Below are 14970 nucleotides of genomic sequence, written 5' to 3' on the forward strand. Positions count from 1 at the left end.
GTCACTTGAATAATGCTCAATAAAGCACCATAGATGGTTTTGGAAAAAGATAGAAAAATATCCAAAAGGAGAAGTGTCATTAGTTGTTAAATCATGATGAAGAGATTGATTAATTGACATTAAAAATAAAGATTTGGTGATAAAAATAAATGAAGATTTGCTAAAGTGGCAAGTAATCGTGGCAAAGTGCGCACCCAAATTTTCAAAGCTTTTACCAGGAAAAGAAAGGTCCATAGCCCTTCAAACCCCACTTAAATCCTCCTGTCTGTGTTAGTGTACAATTCTGTATATTAGAGTACAAATCCCATAAATAAGATGAGACTATTTTATTAACACCCATGTTTTTTTATATACATTTAGATATTTAATTAATATTATATGGAATCTACTACAGATTTTAAGGTATACAAACAACTTTCACTCCATTCATCCACTTGCTAACTACGGAGATAATTTAACCTCAATGCATTGTGGGGATTGGAACCGGCTTTCTTTGCTTGGTGGTTCTTTGTACCCATCTCTATCTATCTCTTCTGATTGTACATTATGGTTGAAAACAAAGGAGATGGTGGCTGGTTGGCTCCTCAAGTTGGGGAAGTTCACTTCACTTGGACCCTAGAGAATGGGCAGCACTCAGCAGCTATAGTCACTAGCTGTGATCATATCAATCAAAATGGGAGATGGGGAAATTTCTCTTGAAAGAGAAAAGCCACTTATGTGAACCCATCAAATCCCAACCGTCCAAAGGGAGGAAAAAAACAAAAAAGAGAAAGGAATCTTACAACAAAGTCAAGGTATCTAAGGAATCTCTGAAAGAAAAAACAGCATAACATTGCCTTTTCCATGATCTTCTTCTAGTGGAAGATGGATCATTTATGGCTAGACAAAGGTGAAAAAATTAAAAAAGAGAAATATGTTCTCCTTGAAATGCAAGTGTTTGACCTAAAAAGAACCCATTTAGTGAGAAGTGGGCCAGGTCTAGCTAGCCACTGAAATTAGGGACATTGTGCTCCAGGGTGAAGAGGGTTGATTCGATTTCCATTTTCTTGCCCATACTATCTGGGGAATTGCTGGATTCCAGAAGAGCCAGCACTGGGGAATAAGAGTATTTTCCCTTTTTTGAATTTAATTCAACCTATAAAATATAATTATGACATCATAGATCGTAATATTTGTTATTTCCTGTGTATAAAAAGATAAAGTGCACGTTACTATTATTATTATTTTACACTATTCAAAATCAAGATAAGGGTAAAAATGGTATTCCAAGTTAAAATTTCTTAAACAAACCCATGTGTATAGACATCTCCTATTTATTTATTTTATTTTATTTAATAAATTTAAATATAAAATGTATCATATTTTATTTGACTCGATAGTGCTCTATGTATCTATTGTTGCTGAATTGCGATTTTAAAATTTTTCTTGCTTGGCTAGCGCTCCAGTTTATTTGCATGGCTCTTTTGAGTTACAACTATAGACAATTGATTTTGCCAGCATCGATGAGCTTTCTCTTCGGTAATTGTGGAGCAACTATCTTTGTATTTTTCGATCGGGACGAGTGAATTAGATTTTTAGAGTTGTTCTTTCATTGGGCTGGTTTATAGTGGATTCTAGAATCTTTTTGTAATGGATTTCAGGCTTAGGCTTAGGCTTTTCTGATTGTAATTGAGCTATATGCCGTTTATGAATGAAATCTATAACTATGAGGAAAAAAAAGAAAAAAAAAAAAACTCTACAACTGCAGCTGCCTACAAAGTTAATGGACTCATAGGTTGGAGTAACAGTAGTGTGAGCCTTAATTCACCTAAGAAACATAAGGCCCATTCGAAGCATAAGCTCCCAGCAGAATCAGGTCGGGCTCACCTGTTAACTAAAACTGAAACTGGAGTACTCTATTGTCCGATTCTGGACCCTCGGTTCCAGGAAAAATGAACTGGACCAGCCCATAGCGATGTCCGGGTCTGTATGGATGTTACTGTTGAAACCCAATGTATGCGCTGCTGGGCTGTTCAATATTTAGGTCAATTGCCCTTTAATTATTTGCATGATTAAATGAGGTAGGCCACAAATTGAGGACGAGAATTTCACTTGCTTTTGCGAATTTAAATAAACAGGATCTATATCTAACCACTAAGTAATACTGGGAAGAAAACAAAAGGAAGAGTAAGGCATAAATTGATATGAAAACAACTGTTATTGAAGTCATTATCCTATTTTCGATAGTCTGAATAAAGAAAGCTCTCATATGATGTTCCATCCAGTACTTGTGAGACCTCATCCCAGTTCTCAATTTGCTGTGATAAAGCTCCACTGTGTATCTTAACCTGGCGACTCGTGAGAACTCTATATGGCAACCTTAGAAACGCCTGAACCTCTTTGAGTTTCTGCTGATGAAAATTTCAGCAACCTTGTTTTTACAGTACCCCACAAATCGAATTTTATTCAAAATGTTCAAGTATAATAGTTTAAAAGCCTTACCGTGGGATTGCTGACAACATCTTCATAGTAAACAACTATATGGCGAGTGCTCTTGAAGTACTGGATGGCCATGGCAGCTTTATTGTCTACATGCTTCAGTTCGGCCAGCAAAGTACTGGTGTTTAATCTTGGCTTGTATTTTGCAAGTATATTGGCCTGCATTGCTTGTTTATCAAGTCTGAGGCCAATGCTTATTAGACACAGGAATTTTACTGAGAAAAACGTACCTCTGCTGATGAGTGGACATGAGACTTGTGGGTTCCATTGAGTAGTTTTTTGCTTTTGTCGTAGGAATTTGCAAGTACTGATATCATTCTTCGCAGCAAATTCCTTCTGAATAGAAAGATCGCATGAACTCCTTTCTTCTTGAAATATTCAACTATACCTTCGTGATATTCCAGGACTCCCTGCGAAGATGTATAAAGGGTAATATTTTTGCCTTGAATATAAGCAAGCAAGCAAGAAGAAGAAGTTACATCACTTGCCTGATTAAGCATCCATTTGAGCCCAACAGCAGCATTGCATTCATTCTTTGAAGCACTACTAAACCAATCAAGATTATATACTTTATCCAATGTCTGCACAATTGCAGAAACATTAGCCCTTCGATCTTTGGCCCCAAAGATTTCTCCATTAGAGCTAACATTAATATGGCTATTTAACAATGTCTCAAACCACCCACTTCCGGATCTCTGCATTGACAAGATTGCAAAGTATCTTACAGGATTGCAGACACATTCCTCCCTGCATATATGCGCCAGAGTCATTATCTGCAAGAGAACAGGAACATGGACCAGAACTTTAAAAGCTTTTTATATTACCTGCTAAATGTTTCAGGTTCTGGGTAGTGCATGTAATGGAGCTCCCATGGTTCTGTATTTGAAATATTACAGTGTCGTTCGAATACTTGGAAATTTAGGAGTGTTGATGTTGTGTGGGGTCCTATCTGCTTTAAACATATGGAGCAAATGTAGACTCCACAAATCATAGCAAATGCTAACACCACCAATCTCAATGCTAATGGAGATTTCTTAGGAGCCTTTATGATCAATGAATCCTGTAATTGAAGAATCACATCAAGTTAATGAATAGATAATGCCAAGAAGAAATTGAAAAGATAGAAACAGAATAAAATAAGAACAAGGAAAGATAGATCACAATCATACGGTGGATTCCATCTATAATACTCCATGAAATTAGAGTGAGAGCAAAGAAGAAACAAGAAAGTAGGGAGGGATTTGGGTTTTATGCTGAGAATTCATTTGAGAAAATTAAGGCGATAGAAATGGTCAGAGCATCGGTTCACTTGAAGAGATCAGTTCAAGGCAAAACATTCACGTTATGACTCGTAATCAAAGGAAAACAAATCTATGACACTTAGGCTTGTATAAATGCTTGCATGTAGCCTATACTTGTCCTGCACTCATGAAAATTAGGAAGGGAACAGACAAGCAACAAAGAGTGAAAAATTAACTGAAAACCCCCCAAAAATAAATAAGTTAATTAAATATTAAATTGAATAATAAAATAAATATTTTATTTTATGAAGATTTCTAAAAAATGAAATGAAAATAGAGAATTAGCCAACATACCGTCTTGAATAAACAGACATCTTCAGTCATCATCTAGGAAAGAAAATAAAGGAAGGCAGATGAGAAATAAAACATTTCTAAGTTGTTCTTCTTTCTCCCTTTTCTTTCCTTTTTGCTGTGATCTTTCTAAGCAACTTCTCACATTCAGGTTTTACAGCTTTCTGTCTGAAAAAGACATCATTTTGAATTCAATTGTTCATTTGTTCAGTTTTTCTTTTATATATCATGACGCGTTTCTGATATCATTTTCTTTTTAGAGACATTTGTGAACTAGTCCCTGCATAACTTTCAACATGTAGAACTTTTTTCAACCAAATAATAGTGACTTACAGAGAGATTGGCAACTTTATAGCATTTATTAATGGATATGTTTTGCCTTTTTCTAATAAAAATAATGATGGCCTTAAATAAAATAATTTAGTTGTTGCCATTCCATTGTTTTGCAAATCAACTTTATGCCAAAAGGTGTCACTATTATTTGACAAAATCGATGCTAAGCTTTAACTTTGACTTTGTGGCAAAGCATTACTATTCTCATCTCTTACTTGGATTCAATGGAGCCTGCCTTTTCCATCAATTCTAGCAATTTTAAGTGTCCAAACAATAATGGGTCTTGCTTGCATTATTTTAAGAGAATTTTGAAAAGGTTAAAAAGTCTCGCCGACTGTTATGGCAGAAAGAAAAGATGCTGAAACGTATGGAGAAGATAGCGCAACCTCGACAGAGACGTGCCTCCCACTGATCAATGTCCATGGAGAAGAGTCTGCCAGAACATTGTTGTTATATTCCTTTTATGGTACAATCTGTCTTTTCGTGCATTACTTGGTTTGATTTGATTTGTTTTATTATGGTCAAGTACTTAAGTTAGGTTGGTTAATGGCCTTGGTCAAAGTAGGCTGGAAATTTTACACTACAATTGCTCAGAAGTAAACTTGTGGGTGCATTGAGTAAGTGGCTTAATTTACCAGTTCGATTTAGGCGTGTTGTGAACGTATCCAAAACGATGATATAATAAAGAAAAATTATTATTTAGTTAAAAAATTTACTAGTATTTTGGAAAATGTTTAAAATATTTTTAACATGTTTAATTTTATCCTTAAATATTTTATTATATAATCTTTATAATTTTAAAAAATTTATTATTTAGCTGTTCATATTTTAAAAAAAAATTATTAATTATTCTCCATATCAACACCATTTAAATTTTTTTTTAATATTTAATAATTAATGAAAAAACTAATCCGTAAACTTTTTAAAACATTAAGAATATTTTAATGCATTTTTCAAAATTGATAGATAAAATAATAAATTTTTCTATAGTATAAAAATTAAGAAGTAATTTTCTCTATAATAAAAATAGAGAATTTAAAGCTCGTGTTGTAACATAGATAACATGATGTATTACATGTGTTAGTCAACAACAGTTTTGGTCCATCGTTTTACCAGTTGAACAGAGTCTGTTAAACAGTTATGATTCAGAAGAAGAAGAAGAAAGCATCAGAAACAAATGCTAGGTTCTGAAGGCATGGCCTTGTAAAGAAATGAGATTGGGGGGAGATCCGCCACTTCACATGGCTCAAAACACACGTTGCTTCCCATGTCGAGTTGCTTCATATGGGAACCGCACTCCTGCTTGTTTGCGAAGTTGACCACCTAGAGACAGGTGTTAAGTTGGCCACAACAGGATTAATGCTACCTGGGAAACATGAGAGAAAACTATGAATATGTTGTGTGAAACAAAAAAGCCACGGCAATGAAAATAAGATTATATTTAAACAACACCAAAAACTGTTGCCAGGGATATAAATTAATATGAATGTCATCAGTGCACAGTCGTACAGTTCATATTATTGGTGTCAAATTTTTTCAAACTCACGCTAGCTCTTTGATGGCTGTTTAATCATGAAGGCGTATTTAAATTAAGTAGACAGGATATACAGGGAGAGAGAGTAGAGAGACTTTCTCATAATATGCCATGCATATGGACTTGTAGGCATTCATATCACAAGAATGATAATCAAGGTTGAAACAAGAAAATAGAGGAAGATAGAAATTGCAGCCTCACCCAGCGCGAACTTCCGAAAACTGTTGAATGCGAAAACAAGTTTGCTTTACAAGACGATCAATCGGACTATCTGCCCCAAATACCTGAAGGACTTTGTTGCTTCTTTTAAACATTTGTTTTTCACATCTCGGGACCAGTGCTGCAGTAATATGTAAGAAAAATGAGATGATAATCCCCAACAAAAAGCTATTGCAAAGCCAAATCAAATATACTAGTCTCGAGCAATCCACCTCTCCAACCATATTGAGCTTCTCACGTGTTCCCTTCAGCAATTCTTGAACATCTCCCTCCCATCTATAGAATTCCAACTCTCTCCCTTCTAGAAGCTTCTCAGACACCTATATAAAAATTTGAAAAGTTTTAAGAATGATAAAGGTTCTCTATGGGGAAAGAAAATTCAATGTCTCAAGTCTCTGAAGGATACAGCCATTCAAACACTCAACACAACTAGAACAGCTAAACATTGACTTTGAAAAGTTTTAAGAATGATGAAGGCAAATTGATTTTTATTTTCAACAAACCAAGACGAGAGTGTAACGGACATGGCTTAGCATGTTCAATTTGCCACCTCCAGTGTGCCCTAAACAATAATAGACATGTTTTAGTGTCCTTGCCTTGATTTTGGAATTTGGGAGCAGCAGCAGATACTGTGTGATTTTGAATCAATGTCCTATGACGTATAGCTATACCACACAAGAAGTCATATTCTTTCGTATCTGTATTTCTATTTCTTTATGGCTTCCATACGCCTTTCAATTTTTGATCAAGCACCATAAACAAACATGAAGCTGTGAAGCCAAAAAATATCTATGCAACAGGAGTTGGAAAAAATTCTCAATGAACACATAGTTTGTCCACAAGGAAGGTCAGGCATGCATTACCAAATTCTAAGCAGCTAAAACTTTTCTAAGCTCGAAATGGTAACCAGCCATGAGGGCTCACTTAACTTGAAGGATGTAGGTACTACAATAATAATTATTACACTTTGAAAACCTGATGCATATGATACTCCATCCATAAATTTTAAGTTGAGCACAATATATTAACTTCAGTGATGTTTTGTCAGGACAAAGAAAAATCAGACTTGGTAAAGCAATTCTAAGGTCGATCAACTTGGTTTCCATAAAGCTTATAACCACAAATAATAATCTGAACACACATATATAGTCAAGCCAACATACCTGTCTTGCTATCACTTGCCCACTTGCTATATGTGAGAAATATATATTGTAGAAATGACAGAGAAACAAAGGGGCACTCTTCTCTGCAAGATCCTCCAAATATTTGGCATATGAAACTCCAGGAGTACTAGGTTCAGGAATAGCAATATCATGTTGGGTAAACCATTCAAGATCTTTTGCAAGACCCTCTGATCGTTCCAATCCAGTTTTTCTAAAATAAACATCTGGAACAAATAACAACAATAATAATAAATACATTATAGCAGGATTCAGCAAGCATCATGACAAACTTCTTCATTCCAGTATATGCATTTTCATCCTAGGCAGCAGAAAAATAAGATAATAAGACAACTACACAAGTCACTTCCATTATCCAAGAAAAAACTGATAATTCTATAATGCTTTTACACCAAAATTGGGAATGCTAATGAAGCAAGGAACAATATAATCATATTATAGATTATCCCAAAAATCCCTTAAAAACAATTCACAAGTAAAACGGTAACGACCAAGAACAGGAAATTTTAATGGCACAAATTGGGACCAAGAAGAGAAGCTAGATAAAAGGAAGGAGAAAAACTTTACAAGAAACGTCATCGGATTTATCAACAATACGTTCGATAGTGTCGAAAACGAGCCTGCTGTCGACCAGGTACTTAATGAAACCTTCCATACTAGGAACCCAACTCTCCCCATCACCCTCACCCTCCTCACCCGTGTTTTCTTCTTCTTTGGAAACGTTACAGTCTTGTGAATTTTGGGAATCATCATCATCATCATCACTGTTATCAGACTCGCGGATGTTTTTTCCTTCGAGATTACGAAGCCTCATAGCAACGAATCTCATTTCTTCAGTGATACCCTGTTTCTCTCCTGGGTATGGCTTCCTGTATCGCTTCCTCTTTTTAATAATCGGAGGACCCAAGTTCGATGTCGTCGTATTTGTGGTTGAAACTGAAGAACTAGGGGTGGAATTGGAAGGGGAGCAACACATGATTCCTCTTCTCAACTTGGAGGAGTGTGTCTTATTTTCGGTGGGTATTATGAGCTTCAATTGAGAAGATGTGAATAGAGAGTTTCGCAGTGCATGACACATTGCCATTGGTGCTTTTAAGGAACACACACTACGCAGAGTTTCTGGCTTCTGCTAGAGTTGTAGTCTGCAACTGCAAGATGGTGATAATGAGAAGGGTTTGTTGTTGCTGAGCTACAACTTGAATTGAATTCCAAACTGCAGGCCCATTACGTGGCCCATTTATAATCTAAAATAACGTCATTTCCAATTTCTATTTCTCATATCGTTCGAGCCGAAACGAAATCGCTTCGCGGCCCATTTATAATCTAACTGGACCCGTTTATGAAACGAGGTTCGCAAAGTTACTGGTTTGGGCTGCTAAACGATTTCTTTTTTTTTGAAAAAATCAGACGAACGATTTAATTTGTTCAAATAAATTAGGAAAGAGAATATAGAATTTAATTAAACTGGAATTTGTTAATTAATCTGGGCCCTACATGTTGATCAATCATTAGTATAATCAAGTATAGTTAACAAGTTGATGCAGATGAGATGATAATGAAAAACCTCAGCAAATCACAACCAGTTGCGCCAGCCACGTATTCTTACATTACTTCATTTGTAAATGGACAGCTTGTAAAAGACTCAAACGATTGGTGAATTATTGAAAATTCGATTTGATAAAAATTTGATTGGATTCGATTCGATTTTTAAACGAGTCAAATTCAAACTTAATTTTTAAATTCATTTATTAAACAAGTCAAACTTAAACTTCGTAGTATTCGACTCGTTAAAATTCGTGAGTTAACTCGTTAAGAGACTCGTAAACAGACTCGTTAAAATAGTTGTAAACATACTTGTAAAGATACTCGTTAAGATGTTACCACTTAATCTATTTATCATATTTATTGTTAATTTTTATATTTCTATTTCTTAATTATATAACTATATTATTAATTTATATATTTATTTTTTATTATATATTTTTCTAAGTAAATATTTTTTTAAACTATTAAATATGTTAATAAACTATTGATATTATTATTATTTTTATATTTTGATATATATATTTGTATGATTATTTTTTATTTAATATTATTCGCGTAATTTTATAAATTAAAATTTTTATATAATTTAAATATAAATCAATATAATTCTATTGAGTGTAATGTATATATATAATTATATAATTTAAATTGATTATACTTACAATTAATATATTTATTTTATGTAATATTTTGTATTTATATTATATATAGTATTTCTTATACAATAAAATAATTTAATATAAATCGTAATATATTAATAAATTTTATATAAAACTTTCTATTGATACTAATAATAAAATTATACATATTTAATTAAAATTATGTAATTTAAAAAAATTATATAATTTAAAAAAAAATTTCCTTTCTCTCACCTGAATAGGGTATTTAATTCAGGTATTTATATATAGATTTATATATTTATTATATATATTTCAATTAATTTTTAATGTGATATAAATATTTAAATAAATAATTATTAAATTTATTATTATATCATTAATTTTATATTAAATATATTTTATATAATTCATTAAAAATTTTATAATTAGTATTTGAATAATAAATATTATTTGAGGTTATAAATAAATAAATAAATATTTAAATATTAAAATTTAAATAATAAAAAATATAAAATTTAAATAATAAAAAAAAATTTCACCATTTATTGTCAATGCAACAAACTCACTTTTGTAAAATTACTATATATTATTTTATACATGAGGTATTGAAGGTTATTGAAATAATATCTCCTATCCCATATCGAAAATTTATAAATATGAATGGATAAAACTTCTTTATAAATAAAAATTTTACTTTCTATCGTATAAATTAAGAATTTAGTTATAATAGACTTTAATTAAATTATATTTAATTTTAAATTTTTTTTTTACTTTTTAATTTAAATTTTTAATATTTAAAAATTTAAATTAATTAAGTTTCATTAAGAGCTCTTTAATCGAGCTTGAACTTGAGTTTGCATTAGATTCGTTATTAGTTTAAACGAGTGTTTTTTATCGAGCTTTCGAGCTCAAATTTTAATTAAACTCATTATTAATTTAATCGAATTTTTCACGAGTCGAGTTCGAATCGAGTTCAAATATAATATTTAATTTTTTAGTCGAGTTCGAACTCAATATTAAAATTTGAGTCAAATTTGAATTGGAGTTTGAATTGGAGTTTGAACTTATAAAATATTTTAATAAATGAGTATGAGTTTTACAAAACTCGGCGCATTTAATTACACTCAGTAAATGAATACACAATACAGGTGCTGATCAGACGTTCGGTAAAAGTCCTGACTGATTAATCATAGGACTACACAATCCAAATGCATATGTCGTTAACCTAACCACAAAAGCTTGTGCGAGATTTAGCCCAATAAATTGCACGCCTCTCTTCCCGTAAGAATGAAATCACCTTATGTGTTGTTTACGTGAGATGATGTTTTCAATAATTGTGCATATTATAATTAAGACAAAACATGTGGTTCAAGTTATAATAGAAGCCAAAAAGAAAATTATTATTAAGTCTGAAGATGTTCACGTGTTGTTTTATATGCTTTCTCTATTAATAATCTATATATCATATGCTTATCAGATTCGCAAACATGCGGCTGTGCTACATGCATATCTTGAAAACCATGAACATGAGGTACGTGATTGGATGATTAATGAAGTCAGTATTTAGAGCATAGCAAAAGATGATTGTATTTAAAAACTGGGAAAATCAAGCTGAGTCAGTTCATGCATCTTTATACAAATTGAGGAATAATTCGTCAGCTAGATAAGAATCATATATAACTATAATATTTGGTATGTACGTGATCATATGTGCCTTCTACGCTATTAGATGTACTCGCTTATTACTTATTAGATTACAACTTCAAAAGGTTTTGCATGTTTATAAATATTTTATATATATATATACAAATTATCTTACTATTGATAATAATCCAAGGGAAGGGAGGAGTAGTATTTAATTTAAATTGAATTAATTTAATTTAAATTGAATTAAATTAATTTAAAATTTTGATTTGAATTTTTATTTATTTCAATTTGATTAAAATTTTAATTTTAAAATTTTTAGTTATTTTAATTCGATTCAATTTTAATAAAATAAAATTAAAAAAATTGAACCGAATCGATTAGTGATAATAATATATTATTTTTTATAACATAAAAAGATTAAACATTAAAATATTTCAATTAAATTTTAAAATATTAAAAATAAAGTGTAAAAAATAAAAATTTTATTAAAAAACTCAATCAATTAAACTGAACCGAATCGAATTTAATTTCTGTTTAAAATCAATTTAATTGAATTTTTATAAATATTAAAATTTTAATTCAGTTTAATTTTGAACCGAACTGACTGAATACTCACCCTATCATGTATATATTTTATGTGAAAAATAAAAAACGGTCAATTGCATTTAAAATTTTTTTAGTAAAAATAAAAATAAATCTTATTATGATCCTTATTTAGAAAAATAATTGATTTTAAATAAAAAATAAATCTTATAAAATTGTTAAAAATTTTTATAAGAAATAATTTTATAACTTTAAGACTATTCCTTTTATTCTTTATTTTTTCTTATTTGTTCTAATTTTAAAATTATTTCTTATTTTTTAATTAGTAACTGCTCTTTAAAAAACTTAATTTAATTTAATATTGACCATTAAATTCAATGCATTTATAATTACTAACAAGAACTTTATTATATTATTTTATTAACTTTTGAAAAAACCATCTTAATTTATGTAATTTTTAATGGCAAAAATTATGTAAGATTTAGTTTTTAAATATTATAAAAATATTAATAATGGTTTTTTAATGAATGTGATAAAAATGATTGTTATTTATAAGAATAAATATTTATGTTTAATGTACAAAATAATAAGAATGATGTATAAATCTAAATAATAAAAATAAATATTTATGTTTAATTTAAAAATAATAAAAATATGAATAAATTAATTTAATTTGAATTTATTATTAATTTTTTAATATAAAATAATTTAATTGAATTTTCTATTACAATTAAATTGATTCTCGATAAAAAAAAAATTTATGAATAGAAATAAAATTTAATTTTTTTTTACAAGAAATGCATGCCAAATAAAGATATAATAATATGGGAAAGGGAAAAAAAAAATTATATGTACATAGGATCGCATATTTTCCATAGAATTGAAAATGTGAATTTGCTTGCAACTAGAATAAATGACCAAAAACTCTTTGGTGTTAGTTAATTAGCCTCAAGGTGCCTAATCGTGAAAGTTATAGCCAATGCTCACACAAGAAAATTCTTATTATGTGGACATGGAAGATATTTTCCCAATACAAAAGCTCTGCTGAAATTCCAATACAAGAGGAAATTAAATCTACAGTCCTCGCTTTCTTTTGTTGCTGGAACTAGTCCAAGTAATTGGATTTGGGTGTGCCAACTTGTCTTGCAGAGTTGTTCTATAAATAGGCTGTTGGTGATGCCAAATGCTTATGCAAACTGAAACTTCCTCAGTTGAAGAACCTGAGCTTTCTTTTCTTTGCCTGCTAGCCAAAGTCTAAAAGCCGTTATTATATCCTTAATTGTTGGTGGGTATATCTTTATAATGGAGAGCATTCCAACGTCACCCCTTCTTCAAATTCAACCCCCAACTTATGGGAATTTGATCACCATACTCAGCATTGATGGGGGTGGCATTAGAGGGATCGTTCCTGCTACAATTCTTGCTTACCTAGAAGCACAGTTTCAGGTATGCACATTTTATTAAGTCTATCAATGCATTATGCATCTAAAATGAATTCTTACAATCTTGCGAAACTGGGGCAGGAGCTGGATGGCGAGGATGCAAGACTTGCAGACTACTTCGATGTGATTGCAGGAACAGGCACAGGTGGTCTCATAACTGCAATGTTAACTGCTCCTAATCAACAAAATCGTCCTCTCTTCTCCGCCAAAGACATTAAGCTCTTCTATCTCCAGCACTGTCCGAGAATTTTTCCCCAGAAGAGGCAATCACACCTAATATTTTAGCAAGCAATTTGAATTTTTATTGATTAATTATATGAAAAATTTAATAATATTTGGTTGCAATTTTCAGGGGCATATGTGGGTCGTTATGGAATAGATTTAAATCATTATTAGGACCCAGTTACGATGGAAAATACCTTCATAGACAAATAAAGCAGAAACTAGGGGAGGTCCGAGTGAATGAGGCATTGACAAATGTCGTGATCCCTTGCTTTGACATCAAGCGATTACAGCCCACCATTTTTTCAACTTATGAGGTATCTTTCTTTTTTTCATGGAAGGTATAGAGTTGTCTGAAAAATTATTAGCCTGACATGCAATCCACAATTAGATTGTACACAAATCCAGCATTAAAGTAACAAAGCAAGTTAATTAATTGCATCTTGTGAAAACATGGAAGATAATAGAAGACAATTTCATGCTTACGCAGGCAAAGAAGTCCCCATGCCTAAATGCTAAACTTTCAGACATATGCATTGGCACTTCGGCGGCTCCAACGTACCTTCCAGCTCACTACTTCAAGAATCAAGATCCGAAAGGAAATGTCAAAGAATTCCATCTCATTGATGGTGGTGTGGCTGCAAATAATCCGGTACATGAACATATGACTCTCACCACACATATTGTTTATTAAATTTATCAATGAATCGGATTTAAATAAGAATGATTTTTTTTTGCCAGACATTAGTTGCAATAACCCAAGTGACCAAACAAATATTCGATGAAAATCCTGATTTCTTTCCGGTTAAACCCATGGACTATGGGAGATTTGTTGTAATCTCAATAGGCACCGGCACACCAAAGATGGAGCAGAAATACAATGCTAAAATGGCAGCCAAATGGGGCACTTTAGGCTGGTTGCTTCATGGTGGTTCAGTTCCACTAGTGGATGTGTTCACTCAAGCAAGTGCAGATATGATTGATTTCCATATCTCCGTGGCATTTCAAGCACTTCATTCTGAAGCAAACTATTTGAGAATTCAAGTGAATTATTAAACCTCTCATATTTTATTAATTTTCTTGATCATATCAAGTAATGAGAATATTAATTAATCATTTAGTATGTAAATGAAAATCAGGAGGATACATTAACAGGAAGAGATTCTTCTGTTGATATTGCAACAAAAGAACAATTGGACAGACTGGTAATTATTGGTGAAAAGCTATTGATGAAACCGGTTTCCAGGGTGGATTACTTGGAGACAGGCATTTCTGAGCCAGTTCAAAATGGTGGGACTAATGCTGAGGCTCTTACCAAGTACGGAAATCAAACTCTCATACAAAAATATATATTTTTTTCACAACAGATGACAAATATTTTTTACATATAAATTATTTTCTGTAGGTTTGCAAAAATGCTTTCGATGGAAAAGAGATTGCGAGAGAAAAATTCTCCGACTGCTACTGATATCTGACATCCTTTGACACTGAAGAAAAGTAGCAACATATCAAATTACAAGTTTGGTCAATAATTGTAGTAGGCCAACTTAATACAGTTTCGATTCATTTATTCTCAAGGGTCTATCAATTTATGTACGGTTGTGTGTTTGAAAA

At 31.6% G+C, this 14970-nt stretch overlaps 3 protein-coding genes across 7 annotated transcripts; 1 reads left to right on the top strand and 2 right to left on the bottom strand.

Annotated features, from left to right (window-relative positions):
* Positions 1-2056: 2056 nt before the first annotated feature.
* Positions 2057-4383, bottom strand: LOC110606458 (nodulation protein H). 5 transcript variants are annotated; one of them, XM_021745259.2, is made up of 6 exons: positions 4074-4380; positions 3303-3538; positions 2967-3225; positions 2709-2888; positions 2482-2637; positions 2057-2390 (listed from the first exon to the last, which is right to left on the bottom strand). In XM_021745259.2, the coding sequence occupies exons 1-6, from the start codon at positions 4104-4106 to the stop codon at positions 2214-2216; spliced, it is 1041 nt and encodes a 346-aa protein (XP_021600951.2). In that variant the 5' UTR covers positions 4107-4380; the 3' UTR covers positions 2057-2213. The 5 variants fall into 5 exon arrangements, with proteins under 5 accessions (XP_021600951.2, XP_021600952.2, XP_043809004.1 ...); XM_021745260.2 differs by having other exon boundaries at positions 2057-2387; positions 4074-4376; XM_043953069.1 differs by having other exon boundaries at positions 2709-3225; positions 4074-4383.
* Positions 4384-5430: 1047 nt separating this feature from the next.
* On the bottom strand, positions 5431-8513 carry LOC110606311 (probable inactive heme oxygenase 2, chloroplastic). Its single transcript, XM_043952940.1, has 5 exons — positions 7905-8513; positions 7320-7543; positions 6369-6476; positions 6139-6277; positions 5431-5769 (listed from the first exon to the last, which is right to left on the bottom strand). Exons 1-4 carry the CDS (start codon positions 8419-8421, stop codon positions 6185-6187), a joined length of 942 nt encoding a protein of 313 aa, XP_043808875.1. The 5' UTR covers positions 8422-8513; the 3' UTR covers positions 5431-5769; positions 6139-6184.
* A 4481-nt stretch (positions 8514-12994) lies between these two features.
* Positions 12995-14970, top strand: LOC110606841 (patatin-like protein 2). Its single transcript, XM_021745828.2, has 7 exons — positions 12995-13138; positions 13216-13397; positions 13487-13673; positions 13847-14008; positions 14098-14400; positions 14496-14674; positions 14762-14970. Exons 1-7 carry the CDS (start codon positions 12995-12997, stop codon positions 14829-14831), a joined length of 1227 nt encoding a protein of 408 aa, XP_021601520.2. The 3' UTR covers positions 14832-14970.

The sequence above is a fragment of the Manihot esculenta genome, chromosome 18 (assembly GCF_001659605.2).
Source record: "Manihot esculenta cultivar AM560-2 chromosome 18, M.esculenta_v8, whole genome shotgun sequence".
In the NCBI taxonomy this organism is placed as follows: Eukaryota; Viridiplantae; Streptophyta; class Magnoliopsida; order Malpighiales; family Euphorbiaceae; genus Manihot; species Manihot esculenta.